The sequence below is a fragment of the Elephantulus edwardii genome, unplaced genomic scaffold (assembly GCF_000299155.1).
Source record: "Elephantulus edwardii isolate Elephantulus edwardi_28Jun2011 unplaced genomic scaffold, EleEdw1.0 scaffold00094, whole genome shotgun sequence".
Lineage (NCBI taxonomy): Eukaryota > Metazoa > Chordata > Mammalia > Macroscelidea > Macroscelididae > Elephantulus > Elephantulus edwardii.
Window position 1 is genome coordinate 7,146,537 of NW_006399844.1, and position 24,407 is coordinate 7,170,943.

The 24,407-nt window shown below is 39.0% G+C and overlaps 1 protein-coding gene across 1 annotated transcript in view; it reads left to right on the plus strand.

The window, feature by feature from the left end:
* The window catches only part of NLK (nemo-like kinase), a 180,533-nt gene that overhangs the window by 144,286 nt on the left and 11,840 nt on the right, over nucleotides 1-24,407 (plus strand). Inside the window, exons 6-8 of the mRNA XM_006890945.1 lie at nucleotides 4,639-4,848; nucleotides 9,261-9,362; nucleotides 21,012-21,098. Coding sequence (XP_006891007.1) covers nucleotides 4,639-4,848; nucleotides 9,261-9,362; nucleotides 21,012-21,098 — 399 coding nt within the window. The remainder of the gene's footprint in view (nucleotides 1-4,638; nucleotides 4,849-9,260; nucleotides 9,363-21,011; nucleotides 21,099-24,407) is intronic.

Genomic DNA, 24,407 nt, shown 5'->3' on the forward strand with positions numbered 1-24,407 from the left:
TGATATCTCATAGTTGTTTTAGGGGCTGTCTTTTCTGAGCACTTCTCCCTCCAGTCAAAAATTATGTTTTCTAATAATGAAGAAATAAATGTATATGTTAAACAAAACCATAGAACAAAATTGATATGAAAGAAAGACCATACTGAGGAGTTTGGTGGGCCGAAGGAGGGATTTAAGGCATTAGGAAAGATCCAGTGGGGACCTGAAAGACAGGGTGATAGTGGGCATAGATCAGTAGTGATTGGTTTTATAAAACACGCTATCTGGGAATGATTATATGAAACTAAACATGGATGAAGGAATGTGTGAAACACAATGTATATGGATTTTGTATGCAAAACAGTATAAAATAAAAAATAAAAAGAAGGGGGCAAAAAAGACCGTACTTACTAATCTCGAAGAATCCTTGACTCTGTTGCCCTGAGATAACCTTCTAACTTGAAGACAAGAGGTCACTTTTTAGACAGGACAGTAAGACAATAATACCTCGGACGAACGTGTTTCTGAGAGCAAAACCAGAGATGAGAATACACACAGGGGCAGAGAAACCTGTCAGACAGAAACGCATGGAGATAATAGAGTGTTCTTTTTTTAGATGAACTTTCACATAAAGCACAATAAACTATAAAAAATTAAAAACTACCATTTCAACTTGTCAACAACAAGATTATCAGTCCTCAAAGTCAAGAATACTAAGTTTTTGTTTTAAATGCTTTCTTTCAACTGTGGGCCAATTAGCTTTAAAAACTAGTAGATAGTTTTCCTTATGAGTTAAAATAATCCCTTTATTATACCACTGAAGAGCCCTTTTCTTATTTTAACTCTGCAAAGATCTATTCTCATATTTCCCCAGAAATAGCTAATTCTATAGTTCAGTCTTTTGTTTACATAAATTAATTTTCCCCAAGACCCACTAATCAATTCTTCTGTAGTTTGTTGCTCCTTTTTCACTTTGTAAAGAGAACTTGTAACCCACCCTCAAGAATTTATTTTAGGTGTGGTGGTGGTTTTGTTTGGGATTTGTTTTGGGTGGTTTTTTTTTCCCTTTCGCTTTTTAAAAATTTATATTAAAATGTAAAAACCTTTTAGTCTAAAATTTTTGGTTTTGTCCTATTCATTCTCATACATTCAGTTATGTGGGTCGTAACAGATTGTGGGTAATACTGCAAAGAGTGGGAGTTCTAGGACATGTAACTATGCTTATGCAGAGACCAGGCATCCTGAGCATTAGAGAGCTGTGATGAGCTGATACTGGCCTTTTTGAACCAGACAGTCATTTGTTCTACAATACTGGGATTGGCAAATTGAAAAAGATTGGTGTCACATTTATTGTCAAGAACAGTATTTCAAGATTTGTACTGAAGTACAGTGCTGTTAATGACAGGATAATAGCCACATGCGTTCTACCTGCTACTGCAGCTATTATACAAATATACCAACTAATCAGTACAGCCAAAGATGAATAAATTGTGGCTTTCTACCAACTTTTGCATAGTATGCAGTTTAAAACCACCAGCTGCTACTCCTCAAGAGAAAGACGGACCGTCTCTTTATGGGTGATTTACTGCCTCCGAAAACCCACTGGAACATCAGTTATGAGTTGGTTCCAACTCAACACTACACTACAACAAGAGCCAACTTTTTCCAGTCTGAAATTGATCAAACATAGAATTAAGGTGCATTAATATTGATGGCTGGAATGCAAAAGTTGGAAACAAAGAAGAATTGGTAGTTGAAAAATGTGGCTTTCTTCAAATCCACCAGATGATCCGCTGGAGAAGTAGGGACAATCTCCTCCTGTGCCAGTCGGATCCAATTGGATAGCAGACAAGAAAAAAAAATTTAAAAGATTCATTAAAGGGGGGGGGCTTTCGTGAAAGAAATAAGACTGGGGATTGAAGTACAGAATTTTGTATTATCAGTAATCTGTTCATTTCAAATAACCTTTTTAAAAAAGCAAAACATAAATGGCAACTATACATGTGAGGCTGTTCTCTTGGAAAGGGACAATATCATACTTAGAAAGGTCAGCAAAAAGAGAGGAAGACCCTCAGTTGTCATTGAAGTGGATTGACACATTGGCTGCAGCAGTGGCCTCGGAAATGATGAGTCTAACGGAGAATAGGACAGAGTTTAGATCTGTTCATAGGATCACAATGAGTTAAACTCAACTCTATCTTTGGCACCTAACAACAACTACATACACAAAGACCTCACCTGGTGGAATACACAAAAATCAAATTGACTACATCTATGGAACGAGATCATGGAGAAACTCAATATCAGCAGTTAAAACAAGGCCAGGGACCTACTATACAGTAGGTAATTACTCATATGCAAGTTCAAATTGAAACAAATAAAACCAAAATAAGATCCTGAGTCTCTTAAAACCATCTCAAAAATAGATTTGGTGTATTGAACACTAATGACTCAAGGCCAGTGAACTGTGGGAAAACATCCTACATGAGAGGAAGGGAAGGAAGGAGGGAGATAGATTCAGGAGAGATTCTGATGAAATTTGCCCTTCAGCAGAAGTAAGTCAAAATGAAATGAAGAAATGATAAAGATCTCAAAGAACAGCTCAAGAAGACAAAGCAATATATTATAACCAAATATTCAGATACTTGGAGATATAAAGCTAAAAGTGAAGAACACTTCTTAAGCTAAAAGATCAACTTCGAGTTGCAATACTGAAGGATTTCTATGGGTAGAATATTGAATGATGCAGGAAGAGTCAAAAAGAGATGAAAGGAACATGGAATCACTATGTCAAAATAATTGGTCAACACTGAACCACTTCAGGGGAAAACCGTGAATAAGAACCAACAGTAATAAAGGAGAAAATTTATGGAATACCAGTTGTTGTATTTCAGCAAACCAGTACAGTCCTGGACCTGCTTATGGTCTATGGCAAATTTGGAAGAACACTTCTTTGGCCAAGTGATTGACTAGAGACCCATATTCCAAAACTAAAACACAGAATGTGAATATTTTCTAGCAGCATCATTAATATCATGCCCAAGTAAAATCTTGAAGCTTATCCAAAAAGAACTGGAATGGTGTGTCAACAGAGAACTTCCCAGAAACTCAAGCTAGAATCAGAGGAGGTAATAGATTGAGAGAGATCTTTTCTGCTGATAGTAGATAATACCAGTAAGAGAGACTTTACTTTTCTCACTACAAGGAGGCATTTAACTGTATGGATTATAGTAAATGGTGCATAACACTGAGAAAAATGGGAATTCTAGAACACTTAAATATGCTCTTACAAAACTTGTTCATAGACCAAGAAGCAGTCATCTGGATAGAGTGAGAGGACATCCATGGTTTGAAATCAAGAAATGGATGCATCCAGGTTATATTGTTTCTCCTTATGTATTCAGTCTATATGCCGAGCAGATAATTCAGGAAGTTGAACTGTATGAAGAATAATGTGGCATGAGGTTTGGAGTAGATACATCAGCCTGAATTATGCAGTTGATTAAACTTTGCTTGCAGAAAGGAATATTGAGAAGATTTGAACCACTTACTGCAGAAGACCAAAGATTACAACCTTCTGTGCGAATTATAGCTCAATATCAAGAAAAAAAAAACTTACAGCTGGACCAATAGGCAACATCATGATACATGGAAAGAAAATTGAAGTTGTCAACAATTTCATCTTACTTGGATCCACCCACAGTCAGCACCTATGGGAGCAACCATTTAGAGATCAGCAGACATATTATTTTGGTGAAATTAGCCTCGCCAAAGAGTAAGGCTATCAGTTTAAAAATGAAGGTGCACCTGATGCAAGCTATGGCATTTTCTGTTGTTTCATGCATATGACAGTTGGACATTGAGTAAGAAGTCTAGAGAATTGATGCCTTTGAATTGGCAGTGTTAGTAAAGAGTTACTCCATGGGCTGCCAAAAGAAAAAAATCTGTCTTGGAAGAAGTGCAATCAGTGTTTTCCTGGGAGGCAAAGTTAGGGAAACTTCATCTAACACACTTTGGGCTCGTTGTGAGGAGGCTTCAGTACATGCTAACTGCAACAGTGGACTTGAATATGTTGGAGATTGTTGCAGTGACAGGATAGAACATGGTTTTGGTTTGTTGCTCAGAGGATCCCTTTTTGGTCGTAGTTGACTAAATGATTGAAAGTGTCATACAAGCTTATTAGAAGTGTGATGTTTGAATAAAGTATTCGTGGAACCCTTGAAGTACTTCCTTAGAACTAGATTCAGTAGGACTACAGATTTAAAAACATTTTACTACAAGTAATTCTACAAGCAGGATAAGCTTTTCCTATTTTCCTCCATAAACTTGCCTTGAAAATACTATTTTTATATTAAGCCGACATATATACATCTAGCTTCTCTTTTGGTTTAGTTACCAATTGAAAGCAGATTAATGCCTGGGAAAATGTTCTGTTTTGTCTTTGCAAAGTATTTTATGATGCATTATTTTCTCTAGAAATATGTGACAATTTCATTATCCAAATCCAAAAATCCGATTGTCTATTGACACTGGTAGTCATGATTGAGAACTTTTCAAAGTTGCAAGGTCTACCAGGGGATTGAGAGAGAATTGCTTTACATTTTACTCTTGCATTTGTACATGTCTTTGATAATATTTTTATGATCTTTTCCCTTTTAGATTTGTGATTTTGGATTGGCCAGAGTGGAAGAATTAGATGAATCCCGTCATATGACTCAGGAAGTTGTTACTCAGTATTATCGGGCTCCAGAAATACTGATGGGCAGCCGTCATTACAGCAATGCTATTGACATCTGGTCTGTCGGCTGTATCTTTGCAGAACTACTAGGACGGAGAATATTGTTTCAGGCTCAGAGTCCCATTCAGCAGGTATGTATATGTATCTTCAGTTTAGGCTTTGATAGCTTTCAATTCTACTACATGGTGTTTTGAAAGGAAAGCTCATCTCACACACATGTCTTGGATTTATTCACTGTACTGTCTAATTTGCTTTTTGCAAATTCAGGTTCACATAAAATTCAGAATGTTATGAAGTTGAAGATTACAGAGAGATTCCTTTTGTAACTTACAAGCATATTAGAATGTTAACTTTATTACATGCACTGGTGCATAGCGGCAGACTTGGCTGTAACAATTTGCACAGGTATAATCTTCAGTTGTTAGAGAGCCCATGTTCTTTCTAAACAAATGGCTCTAACTTGAAAAAATGTGTTAGGTGACTTAATGTACTTACACTTTGTGCTTAGAATGTTCTAAGTTTTAAGTGTTGAGTTTTTTGGGTTTTTTTTTTCAATTTGAACAATTAGAAAGGATTTCTAATCTTTATAGTTGAGCTAAAATATTTCATTATGACAGATCAGAAACTTTGTTAAAATGTCGCTTTAGGAACATGTTTTGATAACCTTTATCGTTCTTTTCTTAATACTCGTTTTTTTCTTAAAATAGTTTCTAGCTATTTAATATTCATAAGAACACTGCTTGCATGGGGATAATGTAAAAATCAGCTCCGACTGGGATCATATTGGTAGGTTCCAATCCTAGTTCTAATGCTTACTGCCTGCTAATTTTAAGCAAGTTAGTTAACCTCTCTATTCCTTAGTGGTTTTGGACTCACTGTTCTGAAGGCTGTTGTGCAGGTCAAATGCAATTATAAAGCTGAAAATAAAGTCTGGCAGAGTAAATGCTCACTAAGTACCAGCAGTTAAGAGGGTGGTGATGTGTCAAGTGAATGCTAGAGATATAGCAGTAAAGAAGAAAATGTTAGTTCCTGCCTTTGTGAAACTTTTAAGTGAGATAGCACACACAGAAACCAGCATAAGAAATTCTACAAAAAAAAAAAAAAAAACGATACATTTAAACCACGTTAGGATAGAGAATAGTGGAAAAGTGAAGCACTGCTAAAGGATTTTCTGACATACTGTTTGAAGAGTGAGCCAAGTGAAATGAGGAAGCAACCAGATTTTGGGGAGTTCAGATGGGGAGTGGCTATCACAGTACCTCTAAGGCAAGTACAAGCTTTACCCGTGTGAGGGATGACAAGGCCCTGTGGCTGGAAGAATATCATCAGGAGAGTGTATTTGATCTGCTAAAGAAATAGATTTCATTTCAAGGATGAGGTAACTGAAGGATTTGTGGGGAGTAATAAGATTTGATAGAAGAAAAAAAAATTTGATAGATGTTTTTAAAAGATCACATTGCTATGTATCTTTGTAAATAATTTGTGCACCTGACCAGAATTATTTCTTTCATGGTTTTTCTCTGTTAGAAACTATAAAGGCTGTGATTTGCATTTCCATTTGTTCCACTGCCATGTATACAGCATTTTGGGTTTTTACTCATGAGGAAACACCTAATACCACCAGCGTTCAGGGAGGCCTTGGGAGCTACTAACCAAAAGGTTGGCGCTTTGACTTCATCCAGGGAATCCTTGCAGGAAAAGGCTGGGGATCTGCTTTGGAAACCTCCATGGCGCACAATTCTGCTTTGACCTATTAGGGTTGCCCTGAGTCAGAATCCACTTGACAGGAGCTAGGTGTTTTGTTTCTTAATTCATTCAGTCTTCTCACCCTCCTCCACCTAGCACACATCTTAAAAATGGATCCTGGTGCTAGAAAATTATCAGGTGCATATAGTATATAATCTACAGTTAAGTACTATTATTAATAGTCACTTTATTTATTTTTAAGTCTTTTTTTTCCCAGAGGCTGCTAAGAGCAGTCAAGTTGAAGTGAGCATTAAACCCTTAATCCAACTAAAAGCCTGTTTTCACCAATTGTTAGTAATAAGTCTGAAACCAACCTGAGCAATTATGGCATATTTCTGTGCATATGGGTGGTTTTAAGAAGGTGTACTATATTCTAAATGTAGAAAATGGAAATTTGGCTGACTTCATTTTCTTGGAGACTAATGGCATAGGGTATAATGTCTCAAGCTGCTAACTAAGACCGGTGGTTTGAGTGCACCAGTCACACCATGGGAGAAAGATGGGCAAACTCCTCCATCAAGATTTACAGCCTTGTTTCTATGAAGATGGTGCCAAAAGCAAAGAAGGAAGCCCCTGCCTCTCCCAAAACGGAAGTCAAAGCAAAGGCGTTAAAGATCAAGTAGGCAGTCCTGAAGGACATCCACAGCTACAGAATAAAGGAGGATCAGCACATCGCTCAGCATCCTGCAGCCTAAGACACTGAGACTCCGAAGGCAGCCCAAACACCCCCCAGAAAAGCGCCCCCAGGAGAACAAGCTTGACCACTATGCCATCAAGTTTCCCCTGACCACTGAGTCAGCCATGAAGAAGATAACAGCACATTTGTGTTCATTGTGGATGTCAAGGCCAACAAGCACCAAATCAAACAAGCTGTAAAAAAGCTCTGAGACATTGATGTGGCCGAGATCATCAACCCCTTGATTAAGCCTGATGGATAGAAGAAAGCCTATGTTCAACTTGCTCCTGACTGTGATACTTTGGATGTCGCCAACAAATTGGGATCATCTAAACTGAGGCCAGCTCGCCAATTCTAAATACAAAATTTTCTCACCCACTAAAAAAAAAAATCATGTCTGCTCACAAACTCATCAAATTAGTGTCACTATTGCCTTATATGGATGACAGAGTGGGTGACTCTGCTGATAACAGAAAGCTTGGCACCTCAGGCCCACTAGCCACTCCATGGATAAGGATGTAGCACTCTGCACAATGATTACACCCTGGGAATGCACATGAGGAAGTTCTCTTCTGCCCTGCAGGGTTGCGCAGAGTTGGAAACAGCTCAGCAGGAGTGGGCTTTGGGTGTTTTTAAAGCTGAAGTAAAAATTTCAGTGTGCAAAAAAAAAAAATTTTAGTGTGCAAGTCCTCTGTCTGTACATAGATTTTGGACTGCTGCTGCTATAAAAAAAGTGTAGAGGGAAGTGTGAAGCATTAAGAATAGGATTCAGTGGTCTGATTTTCGCCAGAAATACCTTGAGTTTGCCATCTACCATGCCCATTGAAGGAGAGCCCATACTGTCTGTTGTTAGTATTCAATGGAAGAAATAATTTTCTGTGTATCTTTGAAGGGAAAAAAAAATAAGTAACTGTAGTACCAATGAACTTTTTAAAAGGTTTCTCATTCTTAGATTTGACCCATTTTAGAATACTCTTTGAATGTTCCCACTTGTTTTCCTAGCGAGCCGTTTGCTTCTTCCTTTAGTGTGGTTGTTAGAAGTCCAAAAGTATCACCCCCACACTTGTCCCAAAAAGCTTTCTAGGTCGCATGACTTCTGTGGAGAGCAAGCTTCTCAGGTATCCCCATTATCCTGCGTGGCAGTGATGCTGGTGGCTACCCTGTGGACTAGATAAGTGCAGAAAATAGTTCTTTTTATTTGGAAATCCCAGAATCAGGACAAGAAATACTTTCTAGGTATCGGAAATGAAATGTCACTGCTAATTGCATTATGAAACAAATGAGTCATCATAGTAAATTGTGAAGGTCTTTGCTACCTACAAAAACTTACCTGCAAAAATAGGCTTATTTTTTGTTATTTTTCTGTCTTATTGGGCCATCTGATTAAGTGTGGCCTAAGTAAGTGTCATAGTTTTCTAAATACCACAGATTTCTGCCAGAACACAAGATTTCTAGCACAGCCATGAGGTAAAAAAGATTGACCCAACCATTGAGGGCTTGGGTTTCCTTTCAGGTGTGACTGTTCAGAGTATTCATTAAATCAGGACTGCCTGGTATGTGGATTAACGCCTTGATGAGTTTAAATTCATTTGAAGCATATAACACAAATTCATTGAATCTGAACCAACTCATTAGCTGACCTTCCAGCAAGGTTTTGGAGGCTCTAAATCATGCAAGCGGAGATGGCCTGTCTTTGTCCTGGTGGAGTTGTAGGTGGTGTGTCAGCACCTCAAATCCCTGTGGGCCGGACCACTAGAGACTCATTTTAAAGCATTAGAATCCATTAACTGTGAGAAAAGTGGTCAATAGCCATTAATAGAAGAGCAGTTCTATAAGGATTATTATTTGACGTGTTTCAAGACACAGGTCTGGGAGAGGAGATGCAGATTCCTAAAGTATTCTTGCCATGCCTGCTAAAACCTATCTTCTATATTCTTAGCAAATATATTTCTTTCTTTAGTTAGACCAGAAATGAAACTCTTTTTATCAGTTAATCTGGAACTTACTCCAAAGTGTTTTTCCCCCCAGACTTGGTCTTTGTTTCTAAGGCTGTGCTTTAAAAGTAATGAAAGGTTGCTTCCCTGAGGTTATTATGCCTTTGTCTTTTGTGTTTCCTTGTAGCTGGATTTGATCACAGATCTGTTGGGCACACCATCACTGGAAGCAATGAGGACGGCTTGTGAAGGCGCTAAGGCACACATACTCAGGGGTCCTCATAAACAGGTAAGGAGAGGATGGTTGGCTGTGCCTGGTAGCCATCTGGGCAGGGTACCCCTTCAAATAGAATCACATACTGAGAAATTTTTACCTAAGATATTATTTGTAGGTTGTTATGAGTTTGTGTTTTGTTTTCGCTGTTTATTAATGTCATGACCACCTGAAAGAAAATCTTAAATACTTGTCAAACCAAATAAAATATATTCCCCTATAATTCCATAGGTGAAAGTGCCTATATTGCTCATGAAGGACTCCTGATGTTGTCTTTTGTTTTGTTGGTTTACGTAAGGAAAGTTACTAGGATGGAGCCTTGACCTCTTAGTACCATAATCTAGAAGGTGTATGTTCTTTCCACGTGTTGTTGTTGTTATGTGCCATCGAGTAGCCTGTGACTCATAGCGACCCTATGTACAAGAGCTTTAAAACGCCATTCTATCCTGTGCCAACCTAGCTATCTCAAATGCACTCATTCCCACCACTCCAGTCATAGAATCGATCATTCTCATTGAAGGTCTTCCTCTCCTGTGCCGTCCCTCCACCCTGCCAAACATGATGTCCCTCTCCAAGGACCAGAATCACCTGTGCCTGTTAGTAAAGAAAATATGAAGATGATTACGAGATTTGCACTGATCAGTGTTACTTAAAACCAGACAAGAAGTCACTGCTGACCAGTCTTTATCTCTCCCCTGTTGATTTAGCAGCATTTTTCTATTCTTCTACGAACAAGCAGCATAATGATATAAAGAGCGAGTAAAGGGCATTCTTAGAATAAAATGAAACAGAGCAGATGAGACTTGAACAGGAAGACTTGGCAGCTGATTCTCCTGGTCTTTACCTGATTCATTCTAAATTGGGCGTTTAGATGATCTGATTGATGGTACCAGATCAGACTGAGTTTGACATCCTTTGCCTCCAAATACCAGCCGAACATTTAGACAAAGCCTTGCCTTCCTCCTGCATTTCCTTCGCTACAATTCTAGTGTAACTCAAATTTACATTTTCACAGGTGTACAGAACAAGGGGCTGTAATGTGTTACTTGCTAAAAATACCACATTTAGTAAATAGAGATATGGATGCTTGTAATTAAAAAGCTCCCTGATACTTTACATTTTCCCGGTGCATTTAGTTTAGAACTATTAATGAATTTGAGCTCCTAACACTCATGGTAGCACCAGTCAGGAAACCAAAAGACATGTTGGATTGGGAAAATCTGCTGTCAAGGACCTTATTGAAGTGCCGATGAGCAAGGGTGTCATTTTAAAACTAAGATGCAACTGATGCAAGCCATGGTGTGTGTTCATTGGCTTCCTATGTGTCTGAATATTGGACAATTAATAAGGATGATAGAAGACTAAGCCAAAAGAACAAGCAGATCTGGCCTGGAGGAAGTGCAGCCTGGGTCCTCCCGAACAGGCAAGGAGAGTGGACCTTCATTTCTTATGCTTCGGTCATGCTGTCAGGAGGGACCAGTCCTTGGGAAAAGACATCATGCTGGCAAACGTGGAGGGTCAGAGAGGAAGACGCTGAAGGAGACAGACTGACGGTGACTCCAGCAGTGGGACTGAACGCAGTGAAGATTGTGAGGATGGTGCCGGAAATATGTGGCCAGGTTCACATCTGTTTGTAGTCGTCAACTCAATAGCATATAACAATAATACCCCTTTGAAGAGCACAGTGAGACTTAACCTAGGGTGAGGTTCTGTATGGTAAAGTGTCTGACAAGATTTAGACATCCTCTTTATTGGCCAGCATCAGGAACATTAAATTAGTGGATCAATAATCTGGTGAGTGTGTCCTTAGAAATGAAAAAATAATTGTCCTTTTAAAAAATTGTTAGGTCATTAAATGGTGCCAATTAAAAGTAACCAGTAGCTAAAAGTGGTGAAGATCAGACCCCCCTGGTGCCACTCTTCCATCTCTAAAGGAATTTTAACTACTGCTCATGGTTGCCAGCTAATTAATTCTTTGTGTCAAAGGGTTACTAAACAGCAACCAAAAGAGCAAAGACTTCCTGAGGAGTTTCCTGCCTGCTGTCCAAAACAGCTCAGAAAATGCAACTTCCTGCCCCAGACGTCACTGTGCACTTCCTTGAGCATTCTGGCATGTGAGCCTTTTTCTTACCAGAAATTTTTAAATAAGTTAGTTGTAAAAAATCTAAGACATTGAATAACTAAGATATAGTAAATACTATATATGTTTCTACAGCAGAATCCAGTTAAATAGTTCAAGATTTCTATCAGAATCTGGACATAGGCATTTGTATGTGCATTAGCCTCTGAACTTCTCAAATGTGCTTGATTGTCATTAAGTGGAGCCTTAGAGGAGCATTGCAGGAAAAGAGGCGGGTGTGGCTAGTGTTGATATTGGAATGTGAATCTTAGAAGACTGGTGGGATAAAAGCCCCTTGTTGTCAATCAAGTATATTCCAACTGAATCCCAGGAAATTCAATAAGTATTTCACATTCATTATTTCATTTAATTCCTCAATAATCCTATGAGATTATAGAACAGGGTGGAATTGCTCCATGGATTTCCCGAGAGTGTATGTCTTTCCTGAAGCATCTTCATCTCATAGAGTGGTTAGTGGGTTCAAACCACCAGCCTTTGACTTAGCAGCAGGGTATTTCACCAGTGCACCAGCAGAGTGCTACAGAAACTAGGTAAGAAACCATTTTTGCTCAAAACTAAGTATTCTTAATATAGAATTATTTTTTTTTAAAGGCCACTGAGGTAATCGGGATGGGTGTGCCAGAGGCAGTGAGATTGGCACAGGATAGAGCAGGGTTTAGAGCTGTTGTGCATAGGGTCACTGTGAGTCGCAAACGACTCAATGGCACATAACAACAACTATCATTTAACTAGGAGGAGGTATTCATTTTCATTTGGTCTTTAAACCCTAACCCAGGGAGATTTGTATTGAGTAACTTAATACCTTCTGTATATTAATGTAAATGAGCCTGACATATTAGTTCCATATTTACCCCCACCATATGGAAATTCCATTTTTTGTTTGATTTGATTTTTAGAAAGTCCATTTACTAGTTGATCCTCATACCATTAATGCTCTCAGCAGTAGTCCATGGTCCCTTAAAATGCTTTACTTTCGGCACTGATCATTTTCTGCCTTCCCTATCCCTCTCCTGTCTTGTAATGTGAATTCTGTATGCCCCTATTAGCCTGTTGCCAGTCGCTTGAGAATTTCTTGATTCAAGTTTGAACTGTTCAGAGTTGAGAACACCAAAAATGAATCTGGGATATAGCCATCTGGCATTTATTTTATTACCTTTAAAAGATTCATACAATCCTCATATAATACGTATCTTGTATAGTTTGTACTTTATGGCTATTCTTTGAAAGGCGTATGCTTAGCTCAGTTCTCCACACTCAAGTTATGTTCCTTTGGACTACAGTGATTGGAGTGTAGGCTTTGGTATCAGTCTCAGGCTCTCTGCACTGCATAGCCTGTGGGGTAGTGTTCTAGGAGTGATGGGGTACAATTCTTGGATTGCATTAATATGGATCCTAGCTCTACCAGTAACTTAATATGTGATTTTAGACATGAATTACTTAACTCTTTGATTCAGAATAAAACCTGATGTCATAAATTGTCCCAAATTATTAGTGTTGGTTAGTTAGAACACATAGTTCCAGGTGGTATAATAGGGACTCTTCATATCTGTTTTCTTCATATTAAAAAGCCAGATAGACAGTTTAGAACTGGCAAAGTAGCTCAGTTACACTGATTTATGTCATCAAGGATCAGGTCTTTTTTTAATGCTCTGTCATTTTTAGAATGTTGACTTCATACTTATTACCTCTTTATGGTTACAAAATGACTATAGCTTGCCCCGGAAATCATATCCACATTCAACTAAGCAAAGAGGAAGCACTAATACTGTTTGGCCTTTTTATCAGCAAAAGTTTTCCCAGAAGCCTCCCAGCAAACTTCTGTCCAGAACTGTGTTATATGTGGCCTCCCAGAGGTAAGACAGGTTACAAAAATGACATAGTTTTTCAGACCTGTGGAAAAAAGAGATTTGGCACTATGTGTCAAGTTAGGTCTGTTTAAGACCATGTGTCCATCTTGGAATAAGGCCTGGATCACAGGTTCGTATCCGGATATTGGGGAATTGGAATGAAACCTGGCCAAGCCACTTGATTTGAGAGTAAGATGGGAGTGGTTGAGCAATTAGAAACTTGGCATGTTGTGGGTTGGTTTGTTTTTTTGTTTTTCTCTTTTCCACAACTCATAATCTTTCATGGAGAAATTATTAGTTGCCATAGCCCAAGCAAGTCTCTGTTACTGAGGCACTGTTCTTATAGGATTGAAAGGTCTGTTATCAGCCCTTAGTTCTCTTGTTCACATGATTTCAATCTTCATTTTTCCTCATGTTACTTCCAGCTAATTGTATCAGAAATAGTTATACAGTATTTCCACTTACGTGAAAATTGTCAGTCTCCTGATAACTTCTGCTTAATAAAATTAATAAAAATATGTTAGTGAGTTCTTTCAGTTCAAGCTTCCTATATTATCAGTGGAGCTTTCTAATGCTTAACTATAGTGCATTGTGCATATTCAGTTAATGGTACTGATAATCAGCTTCTTTGCTGCCAACTGTGAGATGAAAACTAATGTGACACTTGCATAGCCTGGCCGACACTCCTGTGGTGGCCACACATTACATTTGGCTCAGGACAACTGTGGCATATCATTTACAGTCTCTCACCCAAGTCCAGAGATTCATCCTTGACTTTATGAGCAATGACTCAGAGCCATTGATAAAGCACCCTTTATAACCGTTCCATGCTTGCAGCTTAGCACTGCCACCCCCTCGTGCCTGCACTGTCCAGTGACTTAGATAAAGAGGAGTATATTTGCATGTTGGGAAAATTGACAAAAACTTATTTCCTAGTAGACTATTTAGGATCTCTTTTTAAGGATCGTTTTGTACTATTAATGCAGATTTATTCTGTTGCATGTGATGGAAAATACAGACTTCTTGTCTATCCCTGATATGCTGTACCTAGATTAGCTTCGACCGTAAAGTCTAGTGACTTAGAAATAAATGGAATTGGGAAAGCAGCATGTCTGGTAGTACATCTTTCCTGTGGAGCCGATGCTAGCAGCTAAATTATTGATGGTTATCTTTCTGGAGAGGTATTGGCATGAATGAATTTAATCTCTCTGTGCACCTCTTTTTAACATACATATAACTGCAGACAAAGAGAAAGCCCATAATAATAGGACTACTCTTGACTGAAATGAAACCTAGCCTTTTTAATTTTAATTGTGGCAAAAATACATATTGCAAAGCATTTGCCCTTTCAACATTTTTTTCATGTATGATTCAACAACATAAATTTCTTTGATTATGTGCAAGCATTATCGCTATTGAACCTTATTGTTAAGGTACACTAGCAATAAAGAAAGGTGAAATTTAGAAAAAGAAAAACAAACATTTAAAATCTCCGGTGACCTTGATAGCTACTCATTTGAATTCTCCAAATCTCCTGCCCCTTCTCCTACTCCCCAATTCCACATCTAGTTAGTTATCTTCAAGTAAAAAAAATCTGCCTCCAGTTTGTACTCTTTGTTCATTCACTGGGTTGTGGAACTATTTTTTTCCTGCTCATAAAATGTATGTCTAGTTTCACAGCACCTAGCCTGAGACCTAGCATTTGGTTCCTGTTAAATGATTATCAGTGATGTGGGCAAGTAAGAAAGTCTGCATTGGTATAATTTTATATATGAGTAAAGGGACCTCTAGTGATAAGAAGCTGCAGTCCAATACCAAAAGCACAAAGTTCAAATCCACCAGATGCTTCTAAGAAGAAAGATGGAGAATCTCCTCTGAAAACCTGCTGGTGAGTCAGCTATGGGTTGGTTCCAACTAGACAGTACACAGCACAACAAACCAAGATACAAGTAACTTACACAAGTATAGTGATAATGTTTGAATTTGAACTCAAGTCTTTAAATGATCTTTCCATATAAGGATGTTGATTTAAAGATAAGATTCATCTGACCCTAACCATGATATTTTAAATTGTTTCATATGCATGTGAAAATTGAACCGTATGTATAAAGAAGACAAAAGAATTGGTGCCTATTGTGTTCAAGAAGAATATTGAATATACCGTAGTATAGACTGCCAAAAAATGAACAAATTTGTCTTGGAAGTAGTGCAGGGGAACTTCTCCTTAGAGGCAAACATGGTGAGTCTCTATCTCCCATGATTTGGGCATATTATCAGGAGAGACCAGATCTTGGAAAAGCACATCAGGTTAAGAAAAGTAGAGGAAGCAACGGAGAAGGTGCTCACAGAATGACTGCAGTACTGGGTTTAAGCTTAAGGAGAGATTTTGAAGATGGACAGGATGGAACAGGGATTCGTTCTGTTGTACATACTGTGAATTAGTGCCAACTCAGTGACACCTAACAGTAACAAGACTACATTAAATATAATGAAGAGCTGATTCCTACAGTGGAAAGGAAAGAATTGCTCTATGGGCAGACATGTTGGTAAGTAAGAATCGGCTAGTTTGGCTGCCAGCTTGCACAAACTAGTGGAAAAGAGGACAGCAATTCAAAGTTGAACCAAAAATCAGGTAAAATAATTTTATTTTGCACAATGAAAAACATTATTTTAAGAAAATATATGTAAATTCAGATCTCTTCCTGTATCCTCATCTTGATTAAGATGAGCTACCATATTTGAAACAAAATCTACAAAAACTTAAACCCATCAAGGAATAGTTAAGTTTGTCAACAAGTATTTCATTTCACCTGTGTATGGATTTTGTGTATTTAATGATTTTTATCTGCAGTAATCATATCAAGTGTTTTGTAATTTTAGAACTGTAGTTCTTTGTGATTATACGGCAGAGCTTCCTTGTTTTATATTTCAGGATACTGAGGTCCAGAAATACCAGTATGTTTAATTAGTTAGTGAAAAGTCAGGATTAGAAGCATAATCTTATCTTTGATCCTGAAGAAAACTTCTGCATACATTCTAAGGTGCTCTGTTATCAGCGTTGTTCTTGTTGGACTTTGCTGTGTGACATTTAGGGCAATTCTGGTGCCATAGTCCATAAGGGGTCATGCTGCTAATCCAGAGGTCACACCTCTGGTGGTTCACATCGACCAGCAGCTCCATGGGAGAAAGATGGGTCATCTCCTGTTGAGATTTATGTTATGTGCTGTTAGGTCACCTGTAACTCAGAGCAACTCAGTGAACAGATCTGAGCCTTGACCCCGCGTGCTCCATCCTCACAGATGCCATTGTGCTCATGCCTGTTGTTGAAGTCCCTGTGTCAGTCTTTCTCCTTGTTCTCTGACTTTTCCCAGCACGATGTCTTTTTCCAAGGACCAACCTCTCCTGACACGTGCCTGAAGTATGTGTGCAAAGTTTCACCATCCTGGCTTGTAAGAAGCACCCTGGCTGCCTGTCTTTCAAGACAGATTTGTTTGTTCTTGTGGCAGTCCAGGGGATATTCGACACTCTCTTCAGAACCACACTTCAAAGGCTTCACTTAGTCTTATGTCATCCTTATTCATTGTCCAGCTTCCAGATACATAAGAAGCAACTGAAAATACTGTGGCACCTTTACTCTTGTGCACCTTTACTCTTTAAACTGACATCCTTGCCCTTTAACACTTTGGAAAGAGGTCCTTGACAACAGATTATCCCTGTTCAACACGCCCTGATTTCTTGACTGCTGTTATCATAGATGTCAATTGTAGATCCAAATGAAATTAAATCATTGACAACTTCAATCTTCTCCACCAATCAGGATGTTGCCTATGGGTCTAGTGGTAATGAGTTTTATTTTCTTGATAATGAGATGTCACCCGTATTTAAGGCTGTAGACTTGGATCCTCTGCAGTAAGGGCTTCAAGACTTCTTCACTTTCTGCAACAAGGTTGCATTATCTGCATAGTTACTGAGTTTCTCTTTACCCTTGATGCCACATCATTCTTCATATAGGCCAGGTTCTTGAATTATTTGTTCAACATGCTGATTGAATAGGTATGGAAAAAGAATATAACACTTTACTGATTTTAAACCATGCAGTGTTCACTTGCTCTATTTGGACAGTTGCTTCCTAGTCTATATCTAGGTTTTGCAGGAGTATTATCTTTTTCTTCCCAGTGTTATCACAGTTGTTATTTACTTGTCGTTTCATTTAATATGAAATTCACTGCTTCCAAAACCCGATGTGGAGGATGACCATGGGTTAGAACAAACTCGATGGCAGACAGGTTTTTTTGGGGGGAATGGGGAAGTGAGTTTTTTCACATGGTAAAATATTCTTTTCTTTGGGTATACCTCAGTCTCACATTCCAAAAGTCTCCCGAAACTGCTAATACTAGGGAAAATGTCAACACTTTCTTCAGTAGAGTAGGTGGTTGATGTTTTTAAAATGTGACTTCTGTTGGAAAGAGGCAGGTGTGCAAACATTTTATATTAGTAGTTGTTGTAGTAGGAGCTCTGATGGCCTAGTAAGTTGTTGGCAGTTGCACTGCCAACCCAAAGGCAAATGATTCAAATCCACCCGTTGTTCCTCAAGAGGAAGATGAGTAGTCTCCTCCTTTGTGACTTACAGCCTCTGGAAACCTACTGGGAAGTCAGCTACGAGTTATTTCCCACTCAGCAGTGATGGTGGAGAGCTGTCAAAGAAGGACTGAAGCTGGGACCAAAGTAGAAGTAGATGTTTTAATGTTAGGTTTCTTCTGTTTCCAGTGTTGTAAAAGTCTGACCAACATAAGATCTGTTAATATCATTGGTGATGGTACTGTTTCTGGCTCAGATAACAGTGGCTTTTCTTTCTGTAATATGTTGTTGTTTTTTTGTTTTTTGGTTTCTTTTTTCATAAACTGAAATCTAGACAAAGCACAGACAGGATCCCACCAGAAATAGACCACTAAGGACTGCTTAAAAAAAGTGGGGTTTTGTCAAATGGTCCATTTCTCTCAAACCTGAAATTGATAGGCAACTTTGTTAGTCTCACTCTCTTCCCCCAACCTCCTCCACTGTTTCTTTCTGTGTGTCTGTGTGTGTGTGTGTGTGTGTGTGTGTGTCTTTGTCTCTCTTTCAGCCTCTCTGACACACACTTGTTCTTCACATATGTTTTGAAAACTAGCCTTGTGAGTTTTTCCCACAGACCTAAAGTTATGGTATAATCATGACAAAGCAATCTGATCATCACATGAACTGGGATTTCCAGTCCCTGGGAACAGGGAAATGCTGCTCTTCTATGAGATTGTTACATGAACGTTTGAAGTTTTAGAAGTCCCTTAAGAAGCCAAGGGCTGTGAAGTATTTAAAGCTAATAGGAAGAGATCAGATTCAAATAAACTATGTGTGTGTCTGTGCCTCGTCCACTTAACTAAGCCTATTGTTATTGCTACGTGCTGTGAGGCCGAACATAGCAGGTTTCGGAGGCTGTGAATTGACCAGGAGATTGGCCATCATCTTTCTCCCAGGGAGGAGCTGGGGGATTTGAACTGCATGCAAGCCTTTGGTTGACAACACAACTCCCTACCACTAGACCATCAGAGCTCTGTTTCCAGAGCATCGTGAAGGTCAAGACTCAGCATTATGGGGAGCTCTGGTGGCCTAGTGGCAAGGAGCTGCAACTACAATCCCAGAGGTGCATGGTTCGAATCCACCAGATGCTCTGCCGGGGAAGGAGGGACCATCTCCTCATCTACCAGTCAGATCTGATTTGACGGTACACTCACACAAAAATAAGAAAATAAAATAAAAATTAAAAAGACTCAGCATTATATTATTTGCTTTAAGCTCAAGCTTTCTCTTCATTGTTACTTGAGCTGATATTTTATCGACTTTGACTCACCAACCTTCTCAGGCCACAAAAGGATGATAAATAGAAGCCAGTTCTAAAAGGTGAGAAAGCCATGTATCCATTAAAGGATTGGTTTCTTTTAAAAAATAAAATGTCATGAAACCCAAATCAAACCAGAAATTATTTGACCATCTATTTAAAGCTTTTTTAACTTGGGGAACCTTACTGCCAAAGGTTTTATTAAACTCAAAAGAAAAGGGATGTCCAGGCATTCTTTTGTCAACATCTATAATTCTTTTTCTGTATTGTTGTTGTGCATCGCCCTTGAGTCAGTTCTGACCTGTAGTGACCCCGTGTATGTGTGTGTAGTTAGAGCTGCTCCATGGGCCTTACAAGACTGTGACCTTTCAAAAGCAGATCACTAGGCCTTCCGAGGCATCTCCTGGCGCCTTCAAACCACCAGCTTTTTAGCTTGTAGTTAATGCTTAACCTTCATATATTAGAAGTAAAGAATTTAATTGTTTGAGAGAGCAGTGATGCTATCTGTTTGCTCTGTCAACTGGCTCTTCAAGCAGTGGAATAGAAGCTTCAGAAGCTGTGTGGCTTCTCAAGTTATCAAAGGCCGCCCCATGCCCCAGTTTAAGGGCTTGGATCTGGCTGACTGGATTCACCTGCTAAGAAGTTGTGGGGGGGGGAACCCAAACCTACTGCAGTCAAGCTGATTCCAGCTCATAGTAATGACCTTCCATTGGATTTCTGAGACTATAAAGCTTTACAGGAAAGAGATGCTTCGTCTTTCTCCCAGGGCATAACTGGTAGAGTTGAACCTCTGACCTAACAGCCACTTACATTGTGCACTAGTACACCACCAAGGCTCCATAATGAGTGAAGAAAAGTCAGTGCTAACAGCCATTCAAGTGGAACCAGCAAAACAAAATCGCATACTTCCTCAAAAGAGTCTAAATTCTTGGGTATCCTATAGCTGTATGCTCCTTTCAAACAGGTAGTTTGGCACTGTTGCCGTCAGACAGCTCGCATGCTTAACTTTAGTGACCCAGGGTTTTTTCATCCCACCTCTCGTCTGGTCTGTCTTTCTTGATAAAAAACATTTCAAGTATATAGTTATCAGTTGCACCATGTTTACTGGATTAGTTGAGTTGGGATTTTTTCCTTGAGCTTTTTGTGTTCTGTTTGATAAAGAGCACAAGTAATAACTAAGGAGTAATGAATGACCAAAGAGGGCGCCCTGGCGGCCTAGTGGCAAGTAGCTATGCTCCATTCCCGTAGACACGTAGTTCAAATCCATCAGCCGTTCCTTGAGAGAAGGATGGACAGTCATCTCCTGTGCAATTAACAGGTCACTGGAAACCCACCAGGGGGTCAGGTAAGGGTTACTTCCGACTCGCTAGCACACAACAGCAATGATCAAGGAGTAATAATGTGGCTACTGTACGGTACTGGGGAGCACTGGCGGCTTAGTAGTGAAAAATTGTGCAGCCAACCCAAAGGCATGCAGTTGGAATCCACCAACTACTTCACTGGAGAAATAATGGGTTTTCTCTTCTCATGAAGAGGGAGGACACTGTCTTTTATTGCCTCTGAAAATCCACTGGAGGGTGAGCTGTGAGTCAATTTCAACTCAGTGGTATACAACAACAATAAGAATGTGATGGAAATTAAGTGATAATTGTTGCTTTTGAAGATTGTAAAGCAGTGAGGAAAACTAGATCCCTGTGATCATTGATTGGTCTATGGGCCAGATCCTTACCTGGTCTTCGGTTGGCTGAACTGCATATATGCTTAACACAAAGTCTCACATATATTTTATTCTTTTTTTCCCACAGCCATCTCTCCCTGTACTTTATACCCTGTCTAGCCAAGCTACTCATGAAGCTGTTCATCTCCTTTGCAGGATGTTGGTCTTTGATCCAGTAAGTAGTGTTTTGTTTTGTTTCGTTTCATGTCTTAAATACTTACATTCTAAGAGAAATTGTTTTGATTAAATAACCATTATTTTAAAATTATTTTTAAAAAATAGAAGCCCCAGTCCGTAGCTGTGTGTGTCTCATGCAGAAGCTTGATGATAACACTGAAGAATCTTAACTGAAAAGAAATAAAGACCTCACCTTTCTCCCTAGCGACCTACCATTAGAGATTCATGAAAGGAGGTTGACACCAAGTTAAATCAGAGTGAAAAACAAATTTAAGATTCTTTGGAAAAAAATTGGCCTGTTGTTATTATAAGGGAATATTGAATTTTTTTAATTGTTGAGACTACAACTTTCCCAAATACCATTTCTGGACTTTCCTAGGACATACAGGGAGCTCTGGTGGCCTAGTGGCAAGAAGCTGCACTGCATTCCCGAAGGCTCGCAGTTCAAGGCTCAGTGGGAGAAGGATGGGCTGTCTCTTCCCATGCAATTAACTGCCTCTAAAGACCCACCAGGGGGTCAGCTATGGGTCAGTTATGACTCACCAGTACACCACCACAACAACTACAAATTACTTAAGTTTAGTTCTTCATTTATTTGTTTACCCATAGAGTACTAGTCATATCTGTGCCAGTAACTGTTATCAGACTCAAAGAAACCATTGCCATCAAGTCGGAACCCACCCAGAGCAAACCCTCCTGTGGATTTTCAGAGGCTGTCTTTCTCCCAAGGAGCAGCTAGTGGACTTGAAGCTTGGGTTGCCTGTGCAATTCTCTATCCACTGGGCCACCAGAGCTCCTGTTATCAATGAGAGATGTAAAGATGAAAGCATGTAGGAAAGAAAAATTGTACTTGCAGTGGCATGAGGAAGTCACACTTCCAAAGGACTGGCGCACCAAACACAGAACATAAATGTTTAAGGAGGAAGAGAACCCACTAGATTACCATAGATAAAAAATGAAAATTAATCATTATAAGAAGAGAGCAACTGTTTTTCAAAGTTACAAAGATAGTAACTATCTTCAGAAATTAGCAAAATGATGAGACATTAAAAATACTGTGTTAACAGAGTCCAGGTTTGTGAGAAATAATTGGGATTTTATTATTTGAGGAACCAAAACTGTTAAGGATGACCAAGTTCTTTTTATTGCATCTAATAATACAAAGGCTTGTTGGGGTTTTATTATTTATTTATTGTTGTTTCTTTCTTTATTTTACTGTGGTTTGTACTTAATGATATTTGAAGAAAGATCATGGGACAGTTCTACATTTTCATTTTCTCCCTGTGGTCATCTTTCCACCATTAAGGGTAATTTTTACCACATAACTTCTTTGAAAAAGACCTAGCGATTTAGAATCTCTCATTAGTTGGATAATTTGTTTTGTTTGACATGTCTGTTTACATAGAGATTAGAAGATGTTGGTAGTACATAAAGACCTACTCTTGTATAATTATATAACTGGGACCACATGAAATTCATGCTCCAGAGTTAATTTACATTTGTCCATAGAGGATTTTGTAAAAGCTTCAGGGCTAAAATTTACTTGTCAGAAATGGTGGGAGGTTTTTTTTAGGTAGAAAAATTGTCAAAGTCTGTTTTATTACTCGGATTTTTTAAAAGCATCATAAACTTTTGTCTCTAAAGTTTAGAACTATGAGTTCTCGCGATAAATTGAGCTAGGAATGCATCTCTAAATACATGTGACTGTTAGGTGCCAAGATGTCAACTACAACTCATAGCAAACCTATGAACCACAGACAAAAATCATGCCCGTCTTTCCTCATCCTTATCATTTCCTCCATCTTCAACTGCACTAATGCAGTCACGTCTGCCAGACCATAGCTTTGAGAGTCTTCCTCGTTTTGCCAACCGTCAGCTTTTCCCAGGGACTGGGCTGCTCCTGACAACACGGCTAAAGAATGTCGGGCAAAATTGGACCATCCTTGCCTCTAAGGAGCGTTCTGGTTGCACTTCTACTGAGATAGAGTATTTGTTCTTTTGGTAGTCTATAGAATCGTCAGTACTCTTCTCCAACATTCAAACTCAAAACATTATTTGTATTTCTGTCTTCCTTATTCATTGTCCACATTCATCATCATGTGAAGTAACTGAAAAGACCATGGCTTAAATCAGGTGCACTTTAGTTTTTAAACAGATGTCCTTCTACCTGAACACTTTACATAGGTTGCTGAGAGCAAAGTTTCTCAAAGCAGCACATATTTTCATTTCTTTTTTTGTTTGTTGATTGGTGTTTTTGGTTTGTTGGTTGTTTTTTATAAAAAATAAATTGATGTGCTCACAAAAAAAATGGTGTTCTTTATTAGTTCTGATTCTGGTGGCTTAATGGTAAGAAATTATGCTACCAACAGAAAGGTCTACAGTTCAGATCCACCAGCTGCACTTGAAAGAAAAATAGACATTCTGCTCCCACATGATTTACTACCTCTGAAAACTCACTGAAGGATCTCTGAGTCGGCTCCTACTCAACAACTTCACAACTTATATAGGAATCAAGTGCCTAGTTCTTTATCAGGCATTGCTTATAAGCTGTCCACTTTCTTGTAGATCCATTATGTGGTCGGGAGGTTTTTTTAATAATAATTATTGCTTTTAAGGTTGGAATTTTCTAGGCCATAGAGCAAGTCTGTTTTCCTGAGAAATCTTTCAGATATTAGTCTTTATTCCTTACCTCATGAAATTGTCATACCTAAGTAAATGAGATTTCTGAAGTGGTCATAGTTAAAAATTCAGCTCATCTGTAAGTAAACCAAATCAAGTCAAATCCTCCACTATCAAGTCCATTTTAACTTACCGTACAGGGCAGAATAGAGCTGCCTTATAGGGTTTTCAAGGAGGCCATGAACACCAGTGAGCATAGACCAAATGACCTGTGGGAAGATGTCAAGAATATCGTCCATGAAGAGTGCAGAATATCACTACAAAGGCTGTTGTTGTTGTTGTTGTTGTTGTTATGTGCCGTCGAGTTGCTTGTGATGCATAGCGAGACCCTATGTACAACAGCCCTAAACTCTGCTCTGTCCTGTGCCAATCGCACTGTCTCTGACACTCCCATCCTGATTATCCCAGTCACTGAATCAGTCCACCTCATAGAGAGCCTTCCCCTCCTGCGCCGTCCCTCCACCCTCCTCCTCACAACATGTCCAAAGTATGTTAGACGGAGCCTCAGAATCCTTGCCTCCAAGGAGCCACCCGGTTTAACCCTTTCCAGGACAAATCTGTTTGTTTTCCTAGCAGTCCATCGTATTCTCAATACTCTTCTCCAGCACCACAGCTCAAAGGCATCAAT